General features: G+C 37.1%; 1 protein-coding gene across 1 annotated transcript; it reads left to right on the top strand.

Annotated features, from left to right (window-relative positions):
- Positions 1-3362: 3362 nt before the first annotated feature.
- On the top strand, positions 3363-7452 carry LOC131147141 (cysteine-rich receptor-like protein kinase 44). Its single transcript, XM_058096931.1, has 7 exons — positions 3363-3432; positions 3951-4079; positions 4310-4431; positions 4850-5060; positions 6378-6615; positions 6761-6911; positions 7006-7452. Exons 1-7 carry the CDS (start codon positions 3363-3365, stop codon positions 7348-7350), a joined length of 1266 nt encoding a protein of 421 aa, XP_057952914.1. The 3' UTR covers positions 7351-7452.
- Positions 7453-26165: the final 18713 nt, after the last annotated feature.

Raw genomic sequence — 26165 nt, forward strand, 5'->3', positions numbered from 1 at the left:
TTTGAAAGATGGAACCTTAAAGATTGAATCAAGTGCGTTGGTGGTGATGAAAGGAATAAGGAAAAATAACTTGTATTATTTACAAGATAGTACAGTTATTGGCTCAGCAGCTATTATTTCTAAGAAAGATGCAGGTTCAGATACAACTAGGTTATGACATATGCGATTAGCACATGCAGGAGAAAATTTTTTGCAACAATTAGCTAAGCGAGGTTTGTTGAAGGGTGCAAAGGTGTGTAAACTTGAATTTTGTGAGCATTGTATTCTGGAAAAACAGACTAGAGTGAAATTTGGCACTGCAATCTACCATACTGAAGGTATTTTAGACTATATCCATACAGATGTATGGGGGCCCATAAAATGACTTCATTGGGTGGTATGCATTATTTTGTCACTTTTGTTAATGATTTTTTCAGAAAAGTTTTGGTGTATTCTATGAAGCATAAAAATGAAGTGTGTGATATTTTCCTTAAGTAGAAAAAATTAGTTGAAACTCAAACTAGTAAAAAGATTAAACGGCTCAGGTAAGATAATGGTGATGAATACAAGAGTGACCCGTTTATGAAAGTTTGTCAGGATGAAGGTATTGCTTGATACTTCACAATTAGAGATACACCACGACAGAATGGGGTGGCAGAGCGCTTGAATCGGACTTTGCTGGAGAAACTTCAATGTATGTTGTCTAATGCTGGGTTAGACAAGAGGTTTTGGGCTAAGACTGTTAGATATGTGTGTCATCTCATCAACCGTCTACCATCATCTATAATAGGGGGGAAAACACCCTATGAGGTATGGTCTGAAAAATCTGCTAGCGATTATAATTCTTCACATGTATTTGGTACTATGACTTATTATCATGTTAAAGAATCTAAGTTGGATCCAAGAGCCAATAAACAATATTCTTGGGGATAAGTGCAAGAGTCAAAGGATACCGTCTTTGGTGTCTTTAGACAAAAAAAATGATTTTAAGTAGGGATGTGACTTTAGATGAACTTGCGATGATGAAGAAAACAATACGCAAGGAGTCACGAATTGAAGAAAAGACCAGTGGTACTCAACAACAAGTGGAGGTTGAGACAATTTTGAGAAATCTAGTGAGAAATGAGACTACACAAGGTAACTCTCCAGTTACGGTGGGGAATAGTGTACAAGAAGAGGAGATTTTAATTCGAGAATCTTCACAGCAATAAGAATCAATTGTTTCTCAGAGGCCAAGACAAGAGCTTCAAAAACCTGCTCGGTATACTGATATGGTGGCCTATGCACTTCTAGTTGTGGAGGATAATGTTCCTTACACTTTTAAAGAAGTAATGAGGAACTCTGAATCAGACAAGTGGAAAAAAGCGATGAATGAAGAAATGTAGTCTCTTCATCAGAATCAGACTTGGGAGCTAGCCCAGCTGCCCAAGGGTAAGAAAGCAATTGGTTGCAAATGAGTTTATATAAAGAAAGAAGGATTTTCAGATGCAAATAATGTGCGCTTCAAAGCTAGATTGGTAGCTATGGGCTACGCACAGAAGGAAGGCATTGATTATAATGAGATATTTTCTCCAGTTGTTAAACATTCTTCCATTCGAATTTTGTTAGTTTTGGTAGCACAATTTGATCTTGAACTAGTTCAGTTCGATGTAAAAGCTGCATTTTTACATGGTGATTTGGAAGAGGAAATATATATGACTCAGCCAGATGGATTTCAGGTTGCTAGAAAAGAAAATTGGGTATGTAAACTGGGTAAATCGTTGTATGGTTTAAAACAGTCTCCAAGACAGTGGTACAAACGATTTCATCAGTTTATGATGGGTCAGAAGTACATCAGAAATAAACATGATCATTGTGTTTATTTTCGCAAACTACAAAATGAATCTTTTATATATTTATTCTTGTATGTTGATGATATATTGATAGCTTCAAAGAACAGGGAAGAAATCTACAATTTGAAAAGTCAGTTAAATTAAGAGTTTGAGATGAAAGATCTTGGTGAAGCAAAGAAGATACTTGGCATGGAAATTTGCGGAGACAGAATGAAAGGAAGAGTTAGTTTGTCTCAGAAACAATATTTGAAGAAGGTAGTACAGAGTTTTGGCATGTGTGTGCAGTCAAAACCAGTAAGCACTCCTCTTGCTCCTCATTTCAAACATAGTGCAGGTTTATCTCCTAAATCTAACGAGGAACGTAAGTATATGTCACAAGTTCCTTATGCAAGTGTCGTTGGTAGTCTGATGTATGCAATGGTTTGTACTATACCTGATATTTCAGAAGCTGTTAGTATGGTGAGCAGGTATATGCATGATCCGAGTAAAGGACATTAGCAAGCTATGAAATGGATTTTGAGATATATTATGAATACGATTGATGTTGGTATAGTATTTTGAGAAAAATAATACTATTGAACAACGGGTTGTTGGATATGTGGATTCTGATTATGCAGGTGATCTGAATAAACGTCGATCAACTACTGTATATGTTTTTACATTTGCTAATGGTCCAGTGAGTTGGAGGTCTACCTTACAATCTACCATTGCCTTGTTTACAACAGAAGTAGAGTACATGGCAGCTTCAAAGGCTGTTAAGGAAACTATTTGATTGCAGGGTTTACTTGAAAATTTGGGAGTTGTTCAGAAGCACATTGTTGTGTTTTGTGATAGTCAGAGTGCTATTCATTTGGTAAAAAATAAAGTCTATCATGCACGAACGAAGCACATCGACGTTCGGTTTCATTTTATGCGGGATATTATTGATGGAGGCAAGATATTTCTTCAGAAGATTGCTACAACTGAAAATCCCGCAGATACGCAAATATGTAGACCAAGATTGTGACAGAAATCAAGTTCAAATATTATTTGGACTTGATCAATATCCTGCAAGTCTTAATATTTTTGGAAGGCGTCGATGATGTGGAATTCCAGAAAATGTTGGTGATTGAAAAATTTGTTAAATTTATCGTCAAGGTAGAGATTTGTTGTTTTTTTGTCCCACATTGGTAGAATAGTTCTACATTGGTATAAAAAGTTGTTTTGAATTTTTTTTCTTTGTTTATCCCACATTGGTGAGAAGTGTTTGTTGGACGTGGGGTTGAAGTTATATAAAGAGTTCAACTCTCAATTTGTTAAACACACCTCAAAGTTGTATTTTGTCAAGAAGCAGTGGATTGATTGTTGGCGCCCGAGAACTTAGGTAATACCGAACCTCGTTAATTTCTTATCTTATTCTTTTTACTGTTTTCATTATTAGTTTCTTCTTTACTTTAGTTTCTTATATATTCAATAGCATTAGTTCTAGTATTGGTGTTTGGCACAAGTGGGGTGCTCGGCACAACAAAATCAACAAGACTAATCTCTAAGGCTCTTCCTAAACCGCTTTAGATGCATCTTTCTCATTTCCTGCTGTCCTTGCTTGGGAAGCTTGCTCTACTATGGGAACTTATGCTGGCTTGTGAGTTTGATGTTGTCGTGCTACCCACCGGTCTTGTTTACGTGTGATGAGCTAGTCCTTTGAAACTTAGAAAACACAAAGGAAAAGAAACAATAATATTAAGTATCAACCTTGTCTAGTTTGGTTATTAAAACAGACAAGAAAGAACTAAAATACACAGTAAATCAATCAAAAACATTTTTATTTTGCATGACATTAACCTTTTATTTTTATTAAGTTTTCACTTTATTTGAATAAATTTCCTTTCTTAGTAACATTTGAGAAAGAAAGAAAATAAAATGGAAATTCTTTTGACGCAATAAACAGAGCCAAAGAAAGGATAACCAATTAGTGTGAGTATGGTATTCCAGTCAAAATTTAGAAAGTCCGTTGATACTATGTAATGATCCAAGTACGAAAGTCCACCTAAGGGAGCCAGTGAATAAAACTAAGCCATTGGCCAAAAACCATTTGGCAATGGACCTTAGCTTCAGTCAGATTCAACATGTGGTAATTTGAAATCATTTTGGCTGGTGCAGGCAAAGGAAGCAGCATATCTCGAACTGTCGTTATTATTGTTTCTACAGCAATCGCATCTGGACTTATTGCACTAGCTTCAATAGCTTTTGCCCTTTTTCAAATGAGGAAGCCGAAGGAGAATGTTGAAGGTAAGTTGAATGCAATAAAAAGAAGGTTGTAAAAAACATAGATTTGTTCATTGGATGGGCTTCCTGCATCCATGTAAACTCATCCTAGACTATCAATACGTTAAGGTTAAGCCATGCAGTTTTGGAGGTTGGAGCAAATTTCCTAAGGAGGTTTTCCTTCTGATGGAAATACTGCTTCTGGAACTCAGCTTCATTCATATTCTCTTTGACGTGTATTTAGTTTTGTACAGATGAGGATGCAGTGGAGAGTTCGGATTCCTTGAAATTCAGCTTATGCACTGTAAGAACTGCAACAAATGACTTTTCTGATGCTAATAAGCTTGGACAAGGTGGATTTGGTTCAGTCTACAAGGTAATCTAACATTCTCTTCCACTATTAAAAATACGAAGATGGGCAATTTATGATCATGCAGAGATGAAATTAGTCTATTTGGACAAAGTGAAGATAATCATCATCTACAATGACCAAAACGAAACCTAACATAAATTTAATCAATAAAAAAATTCTTTTATTTTAACTAACCACGGAGAATGTAAAACTGATATAAATGCCCCATTATGAAAAATGGATTCATTCTGCATTGTCTAAACAAAATCTTCACATTTTCAGCTTCTACGGAAAAACTAAATGCCGCATTGATCTTCTAAATTTTATCATATTCAGAGCATTTGTCTGCAAGGCATATGTGGAAGTGTGTGTGTGCATGATGGAACATAAAGAATTAGCATGTAATATCTTTTCTTACTTTATATTGAAATTTGATTTCCAGGGCAAGCTTTCAAATGGACAAGATGTTGCTGTTAAAAGGCTTGCTCAGCATTCTGCGCAAGGTGAACAAGAATTCAAGAATGAGATTGTGCTACTGGCTAGGCTACAACATAGGAATCTCGTAAGGCTCCTAGGTTTTTGCTTTGAAGGAAGAGAGAGGCTTCTTATTTACGAGTACATGCCCAATGGAAGCCTTGATCACTTTATTTTTGGTATTGCTTTGTTTCTCATCTTGATTGTTATTACTACTATTTGGATCGAAGAAAAAATCATGGTACAGAAAAACAACTAGAGAAAGAGAAGCAACAGCATCAACATGCCCTACATCCCACGAACACGCCACAAACAAAACAATAATCCCGTCTTTGCGATCCCTAAAGTTCTCACTCTACACATTAAGCACAACATGAGGCCCACAACAAAGACAAAATTTGAGATCCTGGAACCGGAGAAGTGCTCTAGAACCCTCGGCAGGTTACTAGGTGAGTGAGTAGTAGTACTTAATCTAGGACATGGTCGGAATAAGGGGAAGGAAACTAGTGGTCTGGCAACAAGGAAAAATTAGATACCTCAGTAAATCAAAGAAAGAAGCACTTTAATTAACAGGGTGAATGGTCAAGATAATAAATAGTGAAGCATGTGTGAGACTGAATTAGACATGGATATAGAAGGTTGAATTTGAGTTGTTAAAATAACTTTGAGCTTAAATTTTAACTGATTGTTGGATACATGTAAGCTATTTACAACTCATTTCAATGTTTTTGTGGCTGGATGGGTCATCACAGTTGGTATCACAGCTGGACCCCTTTGAGTAGATTTTGGTTCATGAAAGGGACAGCATGAAACTGAGAAGACTAGGAGACTCTAAAATCAAAGAAGTGGCGGGTAAACTGGTATCGTGTCTACTGGGGCAGTGTTAGGCAGTAATGTAATATGCGGCAATGAGCAACCTCTAGGTGAGAAGCGAACAGTAACTAGATTGGGATGTTATCAAAATGGGGAGAAGGAAAGGGGTAGGCGAACTAAAGTATACAGTGGAATGGAGAAACACCTCAATAAGGTAAAGTCAAGTTAGTGCAATGAACGGGAAATCACTTGAAAAGGCGTCCGCATTGTTGTAGGGGGGAACAGGTAGAAGTAACTTAAATTTTTTGGTTCAATTGTTAAACACTAGCACATAAGCAAGTTACGACTTCTTTTCTGCTTGTGAGGTAGGATGGGTCCTTCAAAAAAAAGGCCAGAAGCAATTTCTGAACAAACCAAAGCAGGGGGATTTTTATCTTGCTAAAGAAGACTAATAATAACCACCAACCAGCCATCTCGACCTTCTTCAAAACGCTAGAGACCTAGACTTAAAAATGCAACTTTAGGCGGCAATATCAGACACCTTGCATAGAGACAAACAGCTCCAGCCCAGAAACAAGCATAACCACACTTTGTTCACATAAAATGCAACACCATTGTTCTCGAAAGTATTATTTACTTCATTAGAGTTCAAAGTTAAATCATTTATCTGAACAAATATGCAGATCCAGCCAAATGTAGGCAGTTGAATTGGGAAAAACGCTACACAATCATATGTGGCATTGCTCGAGGAATTCTTTATCTTCATGAAGATTCTCGTCTCAGGATAATTCACCATGATCTCAAAGCAGGCAATGTGCTGCTAGATGGAGGGATGAACCCTAAAATTGCAGATTTTGGCATGGCAAGGCTGTTTTTGGTTGGTGCAAGTAAAGGCAATACTAAAAGAATTGCTGGGACATAGTAAGTACAAGTACTAGCACCTATCATATATCCTTGTACTCATAGTTGTGGACACAAATATCTGCAACCATGTGTCTTTAATCAGATCTTCATGTGCTCAATTGATTCAGAAGACAAAACCATTCTAATTAATGGCACTATGCAGTGGTTATATGCCTCCAGAATATCTGAATTTCGGACAATTCTCTGTGAAGACCGATGTTTTCAGTTTCGGTGTCTTAATTCTAGAGATTATAAGTGGCAAGAACAACAGTTCTTTTCACAATTCTGAGCAAGTGGAGCACATTTTAAGCTATGTAAGTATGAAAGTTTACAGGTTTATTTTCAATTTCCTCAAAAAACGGGTTGGAAAAAGTAGTTTTTTTTAATGGATTCCTCTGCTTCTTTCAGGTATGGAAAAATTGGAGAGAAGGGACATTTTCAAACATAGAGGACAAAGCTATGCCTAGAGGCTCGACGAGTGAAACACTGAGGTGCATTCATATTGGGTTATTGTGTGTACAGGAGAATGTAGCCCGCAGACCCACCATGGCGTCTGTTGTCCTTATGCTCAATTCTCACTCTACGAGTTTGCCAGCACCTTCTAAACCTGCATTCTTACTGCATAGTAGAGTAGGGGCAGAAGTGCCCTTGTTAGGCCAGAATTCAAGGTTTACAGATTCTGATCAGTCCACAAATCCATCAAAACGTATTTCAGTGAATGAGGCTTCAATTACTGAGCCATACCCTCGCTAAGATTTGAGTGCATTGGAGTTCCTTTCAGGATTAATCATTGTCTAAAACAAGTTAAATTTCAAGCAAGAACACTATATAATGGTGAGTTTTCAATTTTCATCACTTTAAACCACCATTACCATTACCATAGTTGCAGCAAACTCAGAAAACTTTGATTTTTAGCTAATCTGAAATTATGGAACTCAGTATATGTTTTGGGTTGGGCACAGCATTACAAAAATATGAAAACTTTGCTTACTGTAGAGTTGTACACAATTCATCAATGTCACGTTGACAAAGATTGGCTTTGATTAGGAAAAATGAATACAATAATCCTACGTTCAAGAGAGATCTTGGGTTTGAATTTATATGGTTTGGATAAAATGTAAAACAAAATTGTATTGAATTTCGCCTCAAATCCACATGAACCTGAATTCAAGAGCTAAAATTCATGCTCTCAAATGATTGTAAGTAATCGATCCACCTCAAATTACTTAACAAATTAATTTTTGCTTCAAAATCTTATAGGTTCCAAACGACTAAAAATCCATGACCACCAAGAAGATATCATCATTATTTTTTAAAAAATTTAACATGAAAAGTTGCACTTTAGTGGGAAAACAACACACACTCTCTCTCTCTCTCTCTCTCTCTCTCTCTCTCTCTCTCTCTCTCTCTCCTCCCCCTATATATATATATATATATATATATGTATAAAACTTGGGTTTTAGACTCTTACTTCCTTGTCAAACTACTTTTAAGTGAAAAACCAAATGTAATATTATTCATTAATCTTTTTAATCCTAGAAACAATTTTTGTTTTACGATAGTAATAAGATTGGATAAGGTGGATTTAGTATTGCTTAATTACTCTCCTGTGTATCCATGTTGTTAAAAAAATATGTTATTTATTTATTTATTTATTGTGGCTTTTATCACAGTCGTTGAATCATCTCTAAATCCAACGGTTGTGTGGTGTCATATATATATGTTTGTAAGTCCTGGGAAAAAGAGTGTATTGTTTATCATTTTGTGCAAGGAGAGCTAGAGGGGGTTTTCTCTCTAGGAAGAATTTTTCTTTACAGGGTTGAAGGTGAAGGGGTGTATAGGGGATCGAGGATCGGGGAAAGTTTGAACAGAACTTGTACTGCCATCTTGCCATAATGGATTTTTCTCCAAGTGCATGCTCCGTGGACGTAGGCAATCTTGCCGAACCACGTAAAATCTCTCGTCTACATTTTTTTTTTCTGTGAATGTTCTTTGTGCTATTTCTTTTGTTGATTGGAAGATTAAAATCGTTGTGCGTCAACAAGTTGTATTAGAGCACGGTTTCGTTTGGGTGTAGATTTGTTAGATCAGATCAGATCGAAAGAAATTTTTGGATCTGTAGTTTTACTGCGGGAGTGCTCAAGATCAGAGCGGTTCGTTCATATCGAATTGAGGTACGTGAATTTAGATCAAGTGATGAAAAATTATTCTAGAATTATTTTCAATTGAAGGAGGATCATTTTCAATTGAAGGTGTGAAAAAAAAAATTCGGAAGAAAAAAAAGTTTCACGAATGAAGAACATGATAAAGAGTGCCAGAATTGGGTGACAGACCCGGATTCAGAATCGGGTCATGTACGGAACGCAACGGGTTGTCATGCGGGTCAAGAGGCTGGGTTGCGGGTCGGATCCAAACGGAATCCACCGGGTCAAGGCGCGAGTCAGCATCCGAGTCAGGTAGAACACGTGTGGGTCACACGTGCAGTGGATTAGGGATCCGAGTTGAGCGGAACGGATCGAACCCAGCAACCGGGTCGAGGCGCGGATCCTTCCCATGGAGCACTGACGTCATCCTGACAGGTGTTGACATCAGAGGAGAGAAGGAAAAAGAAAAGGAGAGAAGAAAAAAAATAAAAAAAAAAAAAATTAATGGCGAGTACTTCGATGGTCAAGTTCGAGGTGGATCCCTTTAATGAAAAAAATAATTTGAGTTTGTGGCAGACCACTGTGAAGGATGTGTTGGTCCAATAGGGACTGATTAAGGCACTGTATAGGAAAGACAAGAAGCCAAAGACCATGTCAGATGATCAGTGGGAGGAGCTGGAAATGAAAGCGGTAAGTACCATTTGCTTAAGTTTAACTCCAGAAATTAAATACAGTGTGTTGAATGAAACATCACCAGCTGAGCTTTGGAAAAACTTGGAGAATATTTATATGTCCAAGTCCCTAATTAATAGACTGTATTTGAAGAAACAATTGTATTAGTTGAGGATGATTGAGGGCACAAAAGTCAAAGATCAAGTCAATTATTTCAATAAGATAATCACACAATTGCTGAGTATTGAGGTAAAAATTGAGGAGGAAGATATGGCACTGATGCTGTTGTATTTGCTTCCCAGTTCACTTGATACTTTGGAAACCACACTACTATTAGGTAAGGAGACTCTTACAGTTGATGAGGTGACTACTGCCATTCTGGAGAGTGAGAATTTTCACAAACCATATTATCCAGGACATGGAGAAGGGTTGGTGGCTAAGGGTGAGTCTAGCCAACAGTGGGGCAAGAGTTCCAACAGGGGTAATTGGAATCGAGGGAAATCTCGATCCAAGTCCAGGGGTAAGAATGGGAACTAGAGGAGTGGTTGTTTTTATTGTGGGAAAGAAGGGCATATGAAGAAGGACTATCTAAGGAGGAAACGAGATTTAGAGGAAAAGAACAAGAAGAAGACTGAGCAAGCTACTGTAGTGGAGATCAGTTCATCAATTTTGGAAGGGGATCTTTTGGCTATTACTACAGATTCCAGTTACTTAGCCGATACCTAGACTTTGGATTCGGCGTGCTCATATCATATGTATCTATACATGGACTGGTTTGACTCCTATGAACCAATCTCTGGAGGAACGGTGTTGATGGGTAATGATGCTTCCTGTGGTATTCTTGGTATTGGAACGGTCAAAATCAGGATGTTTGATGGTGTGGTTAGAACCATCAGGGATGTAAGGCATGTTCCAGATATAAAAAAGAATTTGATTTCCTTGGGCTTTTTGGACAGTCATGGTTTATCTTTTTCAGTTAGGGATGGTGTGCTGAAAGTGGCTAGAGGTTCACTGGTAGTAATGAAGGGTCATCTGAGGAACAATTTGTACACTCTAGTGGGTAGCATTGTGACAGGTGGAGCTACAGCTAGTACCTCTTCAGATACAAATACAGATGATACTACTCTGTGGAATATGAGGCTGGGTCACATGAGTGAGCATGGTTTGCTGGAGTTGCACAGGCGGAACTTACTGGGAGGTAATTCTTGTTGTAAGCTTAAGTTCTGTAAATACTGTTTGTTTGGTAAACAGTGTAGGGTGAGTTTCAGAACAGGAAAGCATGTGATCAAGGAGGTGTTGGACTACATTCATTTAGATGTATGGGGTCCAGTACAGGTACAGTTTCACAGTGTTGCTATTTATTTTGTCTTATTTATTGATGACTTTTCCAGGAGAGTCTGGGAGTATTTTCTAAAGCATAGGAGTGAGGTATTCAGTAAGTTTAAGGAATGGAAAACTCAAGCAAAGAAACATACAGGAAAACAGGTGAAGTTTCTGAGATTTGACAATGGACTGGAGTACAAAAACAACCAATTAATTGACTTATGTAAGGAAGAGGCAATCACTAGGCACTATACAGTTCCACATGAGCCATTGTAGAATAGGGTGGTTGAAAGGGTGAACAGAACATTACTAGAGAGGGCAAGATGTATAAGGATTCAAGCTAATATGCCTAAGTCATTCTGGGCAGATGCAGTGAGTATGACATGCTTCTCCTTCTGCAGCTATTGATGCAAAGGTTCCTGAGGAGGTATGGATAGGTAAGCAAGTAGATTACTCTATGTTGAGAATATATGGTTGTCCATTGTATGTGCATGTGCAGCAACAGGACAGATCAGTTTTTTTTTGTTTGCAACCTTGTATATATGAAACTTTGATTCAAGCCCTATGATAATGAATTTGCTTTCTCAAAATGAAGTGTAATATAAAATTCAATACTCTTTCCAAAAGCTTAGACGTTAAATAAACTTTCAGTTAAAGAGTCTTTGGGTGTTTCACCAATCAACATACTCCCTTACGATTTTCACAAAGTATGGATCAACCAACGTACTCCCCTTCGGTTTCCACAATCTCAAAAACAAATTAAGTTTGAGTTTATTTAATATCTAATCTACATAATGTATTGGATTAAGGAATTTAAAACATCCACGTAGTTTATGTATGCTGAAAGTAAAAAGAGTAAGGGAAAGAGAGAGACACCAGATTTTTATGAGGTTCAGCTTACCCCCAACCTACGTCCTCGCCTTTGGCAAACCACCAAAGGATTCACTAAAATCAGTTCCTTTGCCGGGCAGAACAACACCGTTTACACACTCCTTAAGTAGGTTAGAGTCTGGCTCTCCAAGTGATATCCCCTCACTTGGTTACTCCTGTCGTGACATCCCGGACCCAGCCCAGAGAACCAATCTCTGGTTTAAAATGGGTTCGGCTTGCGAACTGGGAAAAATGAATGTGTATTTTGAAAATGTGAATTTTCATGGAAAACGATGTGTGGTGGAGTCATCACTAACCTTTTGAAGTGTGGTTAGAACACTTGATTGCTACCCCGTTAGGGGTAGAATCGGTCTGCATCACCAAAGTCGAGCTCGGGAGTATGGTTACACAAGGGGAAGGTATTAACACCCCCTACACGCCCGTTTTTACGAACAGTACCAGATTAATAAAGAGTTTTTCCGAAAAAAATGTAATAAGCCTTTAAAGATTACTCCCTTTCAAAAGTCAAAAAAATGAAAATACTATATAGGTATTCCCTCAAAACCGGGGCAATCCAATATCCCAAAGAGCCAATGCTCTTGGTCGCAATCATCGGGAAGGAAAATCAAAAATAGGATACAAAATACGCTCCCGGGGATTTTGAAATCTATAGATTTTTTTTTAAAGTATCAAAAATACTATTTCGAGAGGTTTTTGAAATTTGTTCGAGATTGGAATGATTTTTTTCTTGTGCCTAAAAAGATATTTTTGTGATTTTTCCTAAGTGTGAAAATGATTTTTGTGATTTTTCCCAAACTTTCAAAATAACACAAATGAAATCAGTTGAAATCAAAATGTGAAAATATTTTTGAAATTTTTAAAAATTTCATGATTTTTTTGAATTTTATGGATACAATAATAATATATAAGCGAAATGGAGAAAACCGGGGTGAACCAGTTCGGAAATGGTGAGCCGATCAAACGTTGACCAGTTTGGGAGAAAACCAGTTTAAGGTCTTGGTCGAGACCATTGATTTTTCAGGGTTTTCTAATGTTCTTCCGAATACAACAGAATTTTAGACAACAATCATGAAAGTCATAGTTTTAAAGACATGACTTTAGAATGTATTTTTGAAAATTTTGAATGTAAAGAAACAGATCTAACCTTTGCCAAACATGTTGGAAACTTTCTTGGATTTTCTTCAAAAATTTTCAAATGTAAATAAATTTCAAAACCTTAAAAATTTTTGAATTTTCTTTGACAATTTTTTTTGAATTTTTGTGTCTTTTATGAAATTTTTATTTTTATTTTTTATGAGTTAAAAAAGAAGCCATTTAAAATAAAATAAGAAATGAAATATAATCAAATAAACTAGTAGAGGTCGGTTCGGGAAAGGGGGGCGGAGATGTAACATAGGAAGAGAAAGTTCATTGGTTTTACCTATCATCTTTTTCTCCTCCTGTCTTCTTCTCCTGTCTGTGAATCCGCAGGGGTTAGTCTACAGCGCCTTCCCGAGGGTTGTTTTTGAGCTCCGACTCGAGGCACTAGGGAATACCTTCTTCAAATGGAGTGACCCGGCACCGGTAGGAAAAGGGATCAATCGATCGCTTGATCTTCTTTCGTTTTCCTCTGCTCCGGTCTTCTTTTCCTATTGATGAGTCTACTAGGGCCGCTCTACAACGTCTTCCCGAGAGTTATTCTTGAGCTCTGATTTAAGGCACTACGGGGTGCCTTCTTCAAATGGGGTGACTCAGCACCGATAGGAAACAGGATCAGTCAACCTCTTGATCTTTACTAAAAAAAAATTTAGCTTCACAAACTCATGATAGAAAACTTCAATATTTGAAATCTTCTCCTTACCACCACTAAGAGCTCCCCTCCTTGTGCTTGGAATGAGAGGGCTATTTATAGACTTAACTTTGGGGCAAGCATAGGAAAGAAGACATAAGAGAGTGATGATGGGGGGAACCAAGTATGGGGGGAAGAATGATGAAGGGAAATTAGTATGGGAAGAATGATAAAAGTAGATAACATGACATGTGGTGAGTAATGATGGGAGAAACAAAGTATGGGATGAAGAATGATGAGAGGAATATAGTATGGGAAGAATGATAAAAGGAGGAAACATGACATGTGGTGAGTGATGATGGGGGGACAAAGTATGGGATGAAAAATGATGAAGGGAAATTAGTATGAGAAGAATGATAAAGGGAGGAAACATGACATGTGGTGAGTGATGATGAGGGGACAAAGTATGGGATGAAGAATGATGAAGGAAATATAGCATGGGAAGAATGATAAAGGAAGAAAACATGACATGTGGTGAATGATGATTGGGGGAACAAAGTATGCTTGTATTTGACAAATTAAAATAAATAATAATAATAATATATAATATGAGGGTTCTAGAAGCTGTGCGGAGCCCATTGGAGATGTGTGGGGCCCACACGCCATGTGGGGTCCACAAGCCGTTTGAGGGTTATAGGAACCCGAGCTAGCAAGGCACCGGATATGTGGATCCGAGCTAGCATGCTAGAGGGGGTAACGTGCACTGGATGTAGGAAATCGAGCTAGCGTACCAGGAGAAGTGGGGCCCACAAACCGTGTGGGGCCCAATTGAGATATATGGGGTCCACAAGCCATTTAAAGGTTATAGGAACCCGAGCCAGCAGGCACAAGCATGCCAAAGGAGGTAACGTGCATCGGATGTAGGAATCCGAGCTAGCGTACCAAAGCGGGTAACGTGCATCGGATGTAGGAACCCGAGCTAGCGTACCAAAAGGGGTAACGTGCATCGGATGTAGGAATCCGAGCTAGCATACCAGGGAGTAACGTGCATCGGATGTAGGAATCCGAACTAGCGTACCAGATGGGGTAACGTGCATCGGATGTAGGAATTCGAGCTAGCGTATCAGGGGGTAACGTGCACCGGATGTAGGAACCCGAGCTAGCGTACCAAAGGGGGTAACGTGCATCGGATGTAGGAATCCGAGCTAGCGTACCAGGGAAGAGTGGGGCCCACAAACTGTGTGGGGCCCAATGGAGATATGTGGGGTCCACAAGCAATGTGGGGTCCACGAGCCATTTAAGGGTTATAGGAACCCGAGCCAGCAGGTGCAAGCATGCCAAAAGAGGTAACGTGCATCGGACGTAGGGATTCGAGCTAGCAAACTAGAGGGGGTAACGTGCATCGGATGTAGAAATCCGAGCTAGCGTACTAGAGGGAGTAACGTGCATCGGATGTAGGAATCCGAGCTAGGGTACCAAAGAGGGTAATGTGTATCGGATGTAGGAATCCGAGCTAGCGTACCAGAGGGGGTAACGTGCACCGGATGTAGGAATCCCAACTAGCGTACCGGGAGAAGTGGGCCCCATAAGCAATGTGGGGTCCACGAGCCATTTAAGGGTTACAGGAACCCGAGCCAGCAAGCACAAGCATGCCAAAGGAGGTAACGTGCATCGGATGTAGGAATCCGAGTTAGCGTACTAGAGCGGGTAACGTGCACCGGATGTAGGAATCCAAGCTAGCGTACCAGATGGGGTAACGTGCATCGGATATAGAAATCCAAGCTAGCGTACCAGAGGGGGTAACGTGCATCGAATGTAGGAATCCGAGCTACCGTACCAGATGGGGTAACGTGCATCGGATGTAGAAATCTGAGCTAGCGTACCAGGAGATGTGGGGCCCACAACACATGTGGGGCCCACAAGCCATGTGGGACCTACAAAGATGTGTGGGGTCCACAACCGTGTGGGAAGGTTTTGACATAAGGTCTCCTCAGAAAGGCCTAGTTAAAATTGGGGTGTCTACAACTCCTTCAATAAGTTAGAGCTTGCCTCTCTAAGCGGCTTGCCTCTCTAAGCGATACCCCACACTTAGCCAAAAATCAGAACATCTCAAATTGTCCAAGAACTACAAAAGATATGAAGAAAACACTGCGTACAAGAACACTCTCAAAACAGAGTAGATTAGTACGAAATTCAACACTATGTACTTCAACAATTTAAATATCAATATGAAATAGAATTGAAACTCAAGTGTAAAGATCACCAAGGGTTCTTATGTGGTTGAGAAAACTTAGTATGTGAACCGTAGACTTGTGATTTAGCAGCAATTCAGATGATTTCCCCCAGCAAGAATATAAGCAATGGAGAACTTTGAGAGAGATTGAGAGTTTGAATGCAAGTATACTGTGTAATTGCCTTGGTTATTAATTTCTTGGGATTAAGGATTTATTTATAAACTTTTTAGGATTAATTTCCTTGTTCTCCAAGTAACTTGGAGTGTCCACCAAGTTTTTATAACGATCATATTTGAAAAGCTAATTTTAATAATTTTTCTGTTGAAGTTTAAAAATTCAGATTCATGTAGAGTCAGTCGGCTGTACAGGTGACTAGGTAGTGTATTTCACAGGGTCAGTCGACTGGACAAGTGACTGAGACCCTTCTGTTTGCCAGAAAATAGTTTCAGTAAATTGTCAGTCAGCTGGCTCAACCACGTTCAAAATGGTTAGTCAGCTGGGCATGTCAGTCGGCTGACTAATCTCAGTGCAAGCTGTCAATCGGCTGGGTAGTCATTCATTATGGTGTTTTCTTGTTAGTCAGCTGATTAAACCAAGTGTAATTTGGTCAGTCGGCTGAGCAGTTCATTTTTTTGGTTTTTCATTTTTAGTTTTCAAAATTAGTTTTGCTCTCTTGCTTTGATCTTCATAAAATATTTTTTGAGGTTTTAAAATAGGTCTCTAAGTCCATAAATATCCCTTAAAGACTTCAACAATATTTCAAAAGATATTTAAAATATGAAGTACTTACATAAAGACTTCTAAGACTTTGAACATTCTTGGCACTTGAGTCTTCATGCTTGTCTTTTCTTTGATCTCTCATGCTTTGCATTCTTTTGCCTTTTTTTCTTTTCTTCAAGCTTTGATATACTTTTAAGTTTTCTCTCATTTTCTTCAAGCTTTAAAATATCATCTTGAAATTCATGCTTTAAGCTTCATATGATCATCCTTGTATATATGTTCTTGAGCTTCAAAACCTTGAATCCTGAATTACTCAACCAAATATGTTAAGTTTCTTTTGTTTGTTAACATCAAAACAAGATGTTAAGCCTTGTAAGGCTAACAGGTAGCTTACTATATCTTACTACTAGCAGGCCTGATATAATGTTTAGCATATGCTTATGTGCAAGATTTTAGGCTGCACCTAAAGAGTCTCATATATTAGCTGCTAAAAGAATACTTAGATACCTGATAGGAACCATTAAACTTGGTTTATGGTATCCTAAATATACATCCTTTGAGATTGTAAGTTATTCAGATGCTGATTTTGTTGGAAGTAAAGTAGATAGAAAAAGCACAAGTGGCACATATTATTTCTTAGGAAATTCGTTAGTATCTTGGTTCTCAAAGAAGTAGAATTTAGTTGCACTATCCATAGCCGAGATTGAATACATAGCGGCTAGACATTGTTGTGCTCAAACGTTATACATGAAGCAACAACTTATGGATTTTGGCTTAAACTACGACACAATTCCTATAAGATGCGACAATATGAGTACAATAAACATCTCAAAGAATCCTATATCACATTCATGAACTAAACACATAAAAATTAGACATCATTTTCTTTGTGATCATGTGCAAAAAGGAGATGCGACACTTGATTTTGTATGCACAAATGAACAATGGGCAGACATATTCACGAAACCACTTACAGAGGATAGGTTTATCCAAATCAGACGTGAATTAGGACTGATGTATAATCGAGAAGTTGTTTAGAATTATATTAGATTACATACCTTAGGGGGAACAACATAAACTAATATTCATATTTGGTTAGAATTTTCAAATTTGATTAATTTGTTTACATTTGGTATTAAACTCAATGCATGGTTATTACATGTTAAATTTATTATGGATAAATGACACATGTTGATGCTCACATAAACAATTGGACGTTAATTGCTTATTTACTTATCCATGTCTATGTCAATTGCAACACTGTGTATGAAGGGAGTGAAGTAAATTGAATAACATATGGGGAGAAGAAAATTTTGAAATCTCAAAGTTGAAATTTTTTTTTTTAAGTTGAGATCTATTAGAACATTTTGTTTTTATACCTTTTTTGTTGATGTCAAAAGGAGGAGAAGATAGTAAGCAAATATGTCTTTTTATTTTGTCCACAAAGGGGGAGAAGTAAGCAAAATATTTTCAAAATAAATCAATGTGCATGAATTTCATTGTATGCAAATTATATTGTTACATTGTTGAATTCTAAATTATGCATTATCTTAGGGGGAGCCTTGTTAGGCGTAACCCATTTTTGATTTTTTGATCATGTATTTGTCATCATCAAAAAGGGAGAGATTGTTGACTCTATGAGTCCAATCATGTTTTGATATTGACAAATTACTTGGTATTTGATCTTTACATTGAAAGTGTGAACATGAACATTATTTAGCATGCACGAAAGTTGAGGAAGTCATGAAAGTCATAAGGATTAAATAATACACAGCCAGACTCAATCCATGGAACTAAAAGAGTAGAATAATGGAGATGCAAGCATCAAGCTCAAGATAGTCATGGGAATGGGTATTTATATTTCATTGTATTTACATAATTTATAAGATATAGATAGAAGCTCAAAATCATACCCTAGACTGACTTTAGGACACATGCATATCATGAAGTCTTTATTTACAATGTCCTAAGTTAAAAAGAATTTTGGAGGCAAATTTTTTGAGGCCTCATCGACGAACCCAATGGCCTTGTCAACGAATGCATGAAGGCCACTCGGTGATGAACACCTTGTTCTCATCGACGAGAAAACATCGAGAGCACAAAAAATTCAGATAGGTCTCAACGAACTCACGTTCACATTGATGAACGAGTGTTGAACACTCGTCGACGAAGGTGTCCTCTCATCGATGAATGTCGGGCGCAGAGCTACGATTCATCGGGGATATGCGTGGAATTTCGTCCATTTAAATTGATCCAATAGCTGAGATTAAACCTATGGTTGAAAACTCATATAAAATTAACCTAAGAACCCTAGTGCTTTACTTTTTGGCAAAGATTGAGAGTTTTGAACGTTTAGCACTACTTGGGAGAGCATTGAACACATTGCTGAACTCTTGCTTGGGATTTCAAAGCATATACGTCAAATCAGAGCTAAGGCTACATTGATTTTCAAAAGGCATTCTAGCGATTGTTGTGCATTCAACTTGGTATTGAGGTTAGCTAAATTGATCTATTTGTTATTACCTATTCTCAAAGAGTTTTTCATCTCAAAAATTGATCATTGAATATTATTTAAGAGATTGATCTTGGGTTTTTTACCTATTCTCAAAGAGTTTTTCATCTCAACAATTTATCATTGAATATTATTTAAGAGATTGATCTTGAGTTTTTCATCCTAAAGGTTGAATATTTTTTATTCAACTAAAGACTCGATATTTTTTATTTTACAAAACCACTTGATTAAATTTCCTAAGAGCTCATAAATATATATATATATATATATATATATATATTATTGAGGGATATTTTTCTGAAAAATATTATATTAGGTTTTTTATCTTTGGAACACATATTATATATATATATATATATATATATATATATATATATATACATATTCATATACAAAGATCATATTGAGTTTTGGATATTTGGAATAAAACTAATCAATTTAGATTTTTGGAGCAAAACCGAATTACATATTTGTATTGAGGTCATTTAGTTGGATTCAATATTTGAAGTGGAATATTTTGTAACCAAAGATTTTTCAGAGATTTTATTGACCACATTACATACACTCATTGAGCTTCAAGTTTTACCATATCAATATGTGTTAGGAATGTCTATTGTACTCATCGACTTGTGTAGAAGTATTATTGAGTTTTTTCATAATAGTTATATTGTAATCATGGTTCGGGTTGTGAACTGGGTTTGAGGAGAAAGTTGTATCTCTTGTAAGCAGTGGATTAGAAGGAAGTTATACCTCTTGTAAGCAGCGGATTGTAAGGGAAGCTCCGTCTGTGACAGCCCAAATAAAAATGGAATTTGAATAATTAAGAGAGAGAGAGAAATAGAAATAGAAACAGAAGGAGACCGTAGACTTCGTCAACGACATTGCATTTTGGGGATAAAAATAATTTTAAGAGATTGCTTGGATTCATCGACGAATACAGGGGTTCATCGACGAGTGCAAAAGAAAATTTGTCAACGAATACAGGGATTCGTCGACGAGATAATACCGAGCGAGGTTTTTGGTTGCTCTGAATTTCGTTGACGAATATAGGGTCTCGTCGACGAATTTAATGAAGGACTCATCGACGAGGTGATGTGTCTCGTCGATGAATCTGGTCCTATAAATAGCTAAAATTTCAATTTTTATTCACTTTTAACGCTTCTCTCTCTCTCTCTCTCTCCCACGTCTCTCTCTCTCTCTCTCTCACTTCTCTCTTCGATTTTAGCCCCGCCAGTCACCGGATCGAAGAGTTGAGGCTACCACAACGCTTCTGGCGAAATTCTCTACGAGTTTGCCGGAGCGGATCATTTGGGAAACAAAGTTGGAAATCATCCTTGAGTTGAGGTAAGACTTTCTAAGTCAAATTTAGTCTTGCGATAGTTATAGGAAATGATGTACATAAGAAAATATTGAAGTTTAATACTGAGAGTTTTAAGTTTCAGGGTATTAATCAGGATATCTTACGGGGGTCAGGTTAGGATATTTTAGGGGCTTTCTCAGTATCCAGGTAAGGGAATAAATTAAAACAGTTACTTTCCATACAAATTATTATTATTTATGAGTAAATTTATTTTCAGAAAAACATATGTTATATTTGTATAATATGGATGAAATGTACGTTTGGAAAATACTGTTGTTATGTAGAAATGTATTTGTATATATATGAGATGTCAGAGAATTATGATTTTAGAATAATAAGAAATATGATTTTATACAGCGCATGTGTGATATGAATATTATTTTACGTGAAAGTATTATGATATGAAAGATCTTATGAGCAAAGTACGTTTTCAAGTATTATGAAAAGATATGTTATGTTATAATGATTTTGACGAATACATGATAATTGATTTATTTTTAGAATGTATATACCTAAAATGATTTCGGCGCAAGGCCGCGTAATTATGTTATGATCGGCACGAGACCGTAATTATGTTATGTTCGGCACGAGGCCATAATGATGTTATGTCGGCATGAGGCCGTAATTATGTTATGTTCGGCACGAGGCTGTAATTACGATATGTTCGACACGAGGCCGTAACAATGTTATATATGATCATGTATTATATGTTATTAGAACCCGGATGTTATCAGTTCAGGGGTTCGGTACCGTAGCTTATAGATAAGATGTTTATGATCATATTAGTGTTAACCACCCCACGAGGGGGTGGGAGATGGATAGTCGATGTGGCTTTCAGTAGAGTGTGGACGTCCACTGATTACGCGTCAAAACTGCGTAATTGGGCATTGTTACCCGAGCTTTACGGTTTATATTTTTAATTAAATGTCCAAAATTATCCAATATTTTAATAAAGTGCCAAAATCATCATTCTTGAACTTTATTACACTATTTATGAAGTTTTGGTAATTTTTTGTCGCAGGAAAAATTTCCGGGAATCAAAACCGACACCTGTTCGTATTTCGTGCATAACTTTTCCGTCCAAGTTCCGATCGAGATGATTCAAATTTCTGGAGAAAGAAGAAAGGATCATCTACAACTTTCGTGTTTTGAGTTTTGTGAGATACGGGTTCCAGAAGAACAGAATTTGTAACGAACAGAGAATTAAAAAAATGAAAAAATCAAGTTGCCGGGTCAACCCGTTGCAAACGGGTCGGGTTGGGTAATTCGGATCATTAGGGCTGTCCTCCTCCTCCCCTTATTTAATCTCCTCTTCTCCTCTTTCCCAGGTGTGCCCTGCGCACCACTCTCCTCTCCTCTTCCTCTTCTTCTTCTTCTTCTTCTTCTTCTTCTTCTTCTTCTTCTTTAGTTTGCTTTGTTTTTTTTTATCTTGCTCTCTTCTCTTCCCTTTACTTTCTCTCCCTCAAACTCTCCTCTCTTCCCCTGCTCTTCCTCTCCCTCTGGTTCTCTATTTACCTACCAGCCCTCTGCACAGCCAGCTCCAACACCAGCAGTAGCCTCGGCCTCCATCACAGCAACACCAATTGCAGTCCTCTGCCTCACCTCTGCTGCAGCCACGGCCAGCACAGCATAGCAGTCCTCCTTGCTGCTGCAAGACCTCCTCAGCCCCTGTTCCAGTACAGCAAGCTTCTCCACACCTCAGAGCACAGCCGGCTGTTCCTCTCCTCTGCAGAAGTCTCCAAACAGCAGCCCCCCTGCTGCTACACTAGCACACACAGCCGGCAACTTCTCTCTCTCTCTCTTCCTTTTTCATTTTTCTTGTTTTTTTTTTATGTTATGCAAACATTGTTTTTTTTTATTATTAGTTTGGTTTGAAAAGTGTGAGTTTGAATAATTGTCTAAGGTATACTTTTATTATTAAAATTATTTATTTAGTTGGACATTGCTAAGTTTTCATTGAGGTTTATTGGAAAGTTTTAGTTTTTGAGTCGTTGTTTAGGGTGTTTTCTTATTATTGCACTTTATTTATGTATTTTCTCAATTAATTTCATGGTAGATTTAATTAGTACTTTAGTTTATTTTGCAGTAATCTAATGAGGTCCAAAAAAAAGAAAAAAAAAAGGTTTTATTGTGTTTCGTTAAATTTAGGTCTTTGTTTGTGTTTTGTTCCTTTGGTTCGAGTTCTTGGCTTGTATTAAAAGTTAAGTTCTTTTTTTTAGTCTACATTTAAATTGTGATTTTGATTCGTAATTTTTAGTTCATGTTAAAGATTTGATTTTTAGTGTGTGTGTGTGATTGAGTTTCCATTACATGCTTTAATTCCATGATTAATGTTACCATTTTTAATTAGAGCGTGTTTCGATGTTTCCTTCGGTAGATTAGAGTTTCCATTCTTGCATGTTTTAGTTCCATGTTTTAGGTTACCAGTTTTTATTAACGCGTGTCCCAATGTTTCTTTAAGTAGACGTAGGGTTTCTATTCTTGTTTTCTTTTATTTAGTGAATGTTAGTTTAGAGTTTTAAATTACGTGTCATTTAATTCATCAAAAGTGAAATTGAACCATCTTGAAAACCCGAATCTGAACCGAGTTCAGTGCAATTTAATTTTGATTGGAAGAACGTAAAATCTGAGATTAAACGCATTCCCTGAGAAAACGATCTAGCCCTTGGGCTTAATATTACACGACAGAACTCCTATACTTGGGATAGCTTCCGAGCTGCTCATTTTTCGAGTAAGTCATCCACCTGGCAGTCTGGACCAGGGTGTGGTAGGTCCATCATACTTACAGACATATTTGACTCAGCAGTGGTCGGCCAGCCATTGTCGAGTCCCGCCTTCGGGCTGCACAACTCGTCATGGGGGGATCATACATGACACCAGCTAGCTATTCATCCTGGGTATATTTTCAATATTACAGTTATAACATATGTTTTATCTATGTTATGATTTATTAACAAATATGAAATTATATGATTATCCGTTATGATATGATGAATGTTTACAGAGTTATGAAATGTATTGTATACGTATAAGTTCCTTAAATATTTATGTTGCCACACAGCTGTATTTAGTTTATTTTCCCTTACTGAGAAGTGTCTCACCCTCGAATGTTAAATGATTTTTAGGAAACCCAAAGGGACCGGTGGGTCAGGGCCGCCGTTAAGTGGGTTTAGCTTCCCTACTAGAAGGATAAGCGTTGAACTAGGATCAGGAGATTTTTGTTGTACGATCCTAGTGTTATTTTGACTTTTTATAAAATTGTAATTAAATATAGTATTTTTGGAATGTAAATAACTTTGGTATTATGTTTCATGATTGAATGATTGAGATTTTATTTTATTGCTGCTTAGGTTTTCGCTGTGATTGACAGGTGTCCCTATTACCCACGGGTTCGGGTTAACTTTTCCATTTATTATGTTATATTTTTATTAAGAAATTGAGGTCGTTACATCGTCCCAGTTAAAGGAGCAGGGATTTAGTGGAATCCTTGAGTGGGTTGCATAAGGCGAGGACGTAGGCCGGGTTGGCTGAACCTCGTAAAAATTGTGTTTATCTTCTCTCTTCCATTACTCCTTTTAATTTCTGTAATGCATATAATTACCAATCTTGCATGTGTGTATGTTGAATAACCTTACAAGCACTTGATTATTAATTGGGTATAATTGAATATAAAATTACTGGATTGAATTAATTTCAATTCCTGGTGATTGTCTGTGTTAACTCTTAGAATAGGGACTGATTGTTGAAGTAAAACTAAATATTTTCAAAATACCCAATTCACCCCCCTTGTGGGATTACACTTGAACTAACACAAGATTTTTATGAGTTTCGGCTTATCCCCAGCCTACGTCCTCGCCTTTGGCCAATACTACCAAAGGATTTCACTATTTACACTCCTTTTTGGGTGGAGTAAACCTTTTACAAATCCCTCTTTTTCAGGTAGAGATACCTCTCCAAGCGATCCCCCACGCTTGGTCCAACAATCCAAATCAACCTTGAACCGTCAAAGAACTACAAAATAGGAACAAGATTGGGCGTACAAACATACTCTCACAACAGAGGAAATTAGCACAAATCAAAGCACAAATATACTTCAAATCAAATACTAAATAGACAATATGAAGCTCAAGATTAGATATCACTGGAGGTTCTTTCTTAAGATTCGAGAAAACTTAGTTAAAAATTAGAATTGTAGGCTTTTGATCAACAACAATTCAGTAGAATTCTCCCAGCAAGAATTTGATCAAGAGTTAGCTTTAGAAGAGTTTGCAAGTAGAGTGCTTGAATGCTGATTGTTTGCTTAGTGATTTAATTCTTTGGGTTAAAGGAGTATTTATAGAGTTTTTAGAGTTAGTTTCCTTGTTTCCCAAGTTGCTTGGAGTGTCCCCCAAGTTTTTATAATATTTAGATTTGAAAAACTAATTTTTAGAATTTTCTAGTTGAAGTTCGAATTTTAAAATCTCTGTGGGTTAGTCAACTGAGTCACTCAACTAGACCTGTTTTTGTATAGGTTAGTCGGCTGAGATCATTCTGTCTGTCTAGGAATTTTAGAAATTAATTGTTAGTCGGCTAATTGAACACAATTCAAATAGGTTAGTTGGCTGGACAGTCCAATTTGTCAGTCGGCTGAGTAATCATAGTTCATTCAAGTCAGTCAGCTAGACAGTTTAATTAACAGTTTTAATTGTCAGTCAACTGAGCAAGTACAGTTCATTTAGGTCAGTCGGCTGAACTGTTTTAACTTTTCAAAAACTTTCATTTTTAAGACTTTGATCCTGTTGGCCAAACTAGGCTTTTCAATCTTATTTTGATGATAACAAATGAAGTTGATATAACATGTGTTTTTAAGTAATTTTGTTTCAGAAATACATATCTCAAACACAAGCTAAAGAAGCTATGATTTCATACCAAATAAAGAGAGGAAGCTGTGAATAAAAGCCACATCACGAGAAAGCTTCAAAAAATGCTCAAAAAGACTTGAAACTTCAGGATAAAAAGAGAACTTGAAGTTAAGAAGATTATCAAAGTTTTGAAAAGCTCCAAAGTCTAGACTTAGAAACATCTGTTGTAAGTATTTCATATCAAATAATAATTTAGAAAATATGAAGCTCTTTAAGGGATTAATTTGAACTTAAGAAACCTATTTTAATATCCCTGAAAAATTTTATGAAAAGCTAAAACATGTGAGCGAAAACTGTAATGGAAAAACCAAAAGGGAAAACTAGTCATTTGTCTGTCCAGCCAACTGATTGAGCAAAGGCAAAATTGCCTAGTCGACTAATAGTCAGCCGACTGACCCAAAATGAACTATGTCTCGCTAGCCGACTGACAATTTCTTGAATTAATTTTTGAGAGACAGAATGGTGTCAACCGCCTGTCCTGCCGACTGACTCTGAAATTTTTTAACTACCCAGTCACTTGTCCAACCGACTGACTTCATGATTTTTGTTTTTTTAAACTCTAACGGAAAAATTTCCAAAATTGGTTTTTCAAAATATGAACGTTGTAAAAACTTGGAAACCACTCAAAGACACTTGGGGAACAAAAATACTAAGCCAAGAATGCCTATAAATACTCCTTTAAACCCAAGGATTTTAATCATCCAAGTAATTACTCAGCTTTCTTAAAATTAAAGCTTTCATTCTCTCTAAATTCTCTATTGCTCATACTCCATCTGGGAGACTCTATTGAATCATCAAAGCCACGGTTTTTACTCTAAGATTTCTCTACAAATTGAATCTTTGGTGATCTCTAAACACTTGAGCTTCATAGTTTCTTTATTAATTATTTGATTGAAGTATAGATTGTGCTCTAACTTGTACAACCTTGCTCTGTTTTGAGAGTTTTTATTGTACACAGATCATTATAGCAACCTTGTTGTTTTGTTGACGGTTCGAGGGTTGTTTGGATCGTTTGTACCAAGTGAGGATTGTTCGCTTGGAGA

The sequence above is a fragment of the Malania oleifera genome, unplaced genomic scaffold (assembly GCF_029873635.1).
Source record: "Malania oleifera isolate guangnan ecotype guangnan unplaced genomic scaffold, ASM2987363v1 ctg225, whole genome shotgun sequence".
In the NCBI taxonomy this organism is placed as follows: Eukaryota; Viridiplantae; Streptophyta; class Magnoliopsida; order Santalales; family Ximeniaceae; genus Malania; species Malania oleifera.

What these genes read in the sequence shown, in the direction of transcription:
- LOC131147141 (XM_058096931.1), top strand. Translation starts at nt 3,363, where the DNA reads ATGCATCTTTCTCATTTCCTGCTGTCCTTGCTTGGGAAGCTTGCTCTA. An exon ending in ATGGGAACTTATGCTGGCTT is followed by an intron (nt 3,433 to 3,950) that starts GTGAGTTTGATG and finishes TGGCTGGTGCAG; the next exon opens with GCAAAGGAAGCAGCATATCT. An exon ending in TGGAGCACATTTTAAGCTAT is followed by an intron (nt 6,912 to 7,005) that starts GTAAGTATGAAA and finishes TGCTTCTTTCAG; the next exon opens with GTATGGAAAAATTGGAGAGA.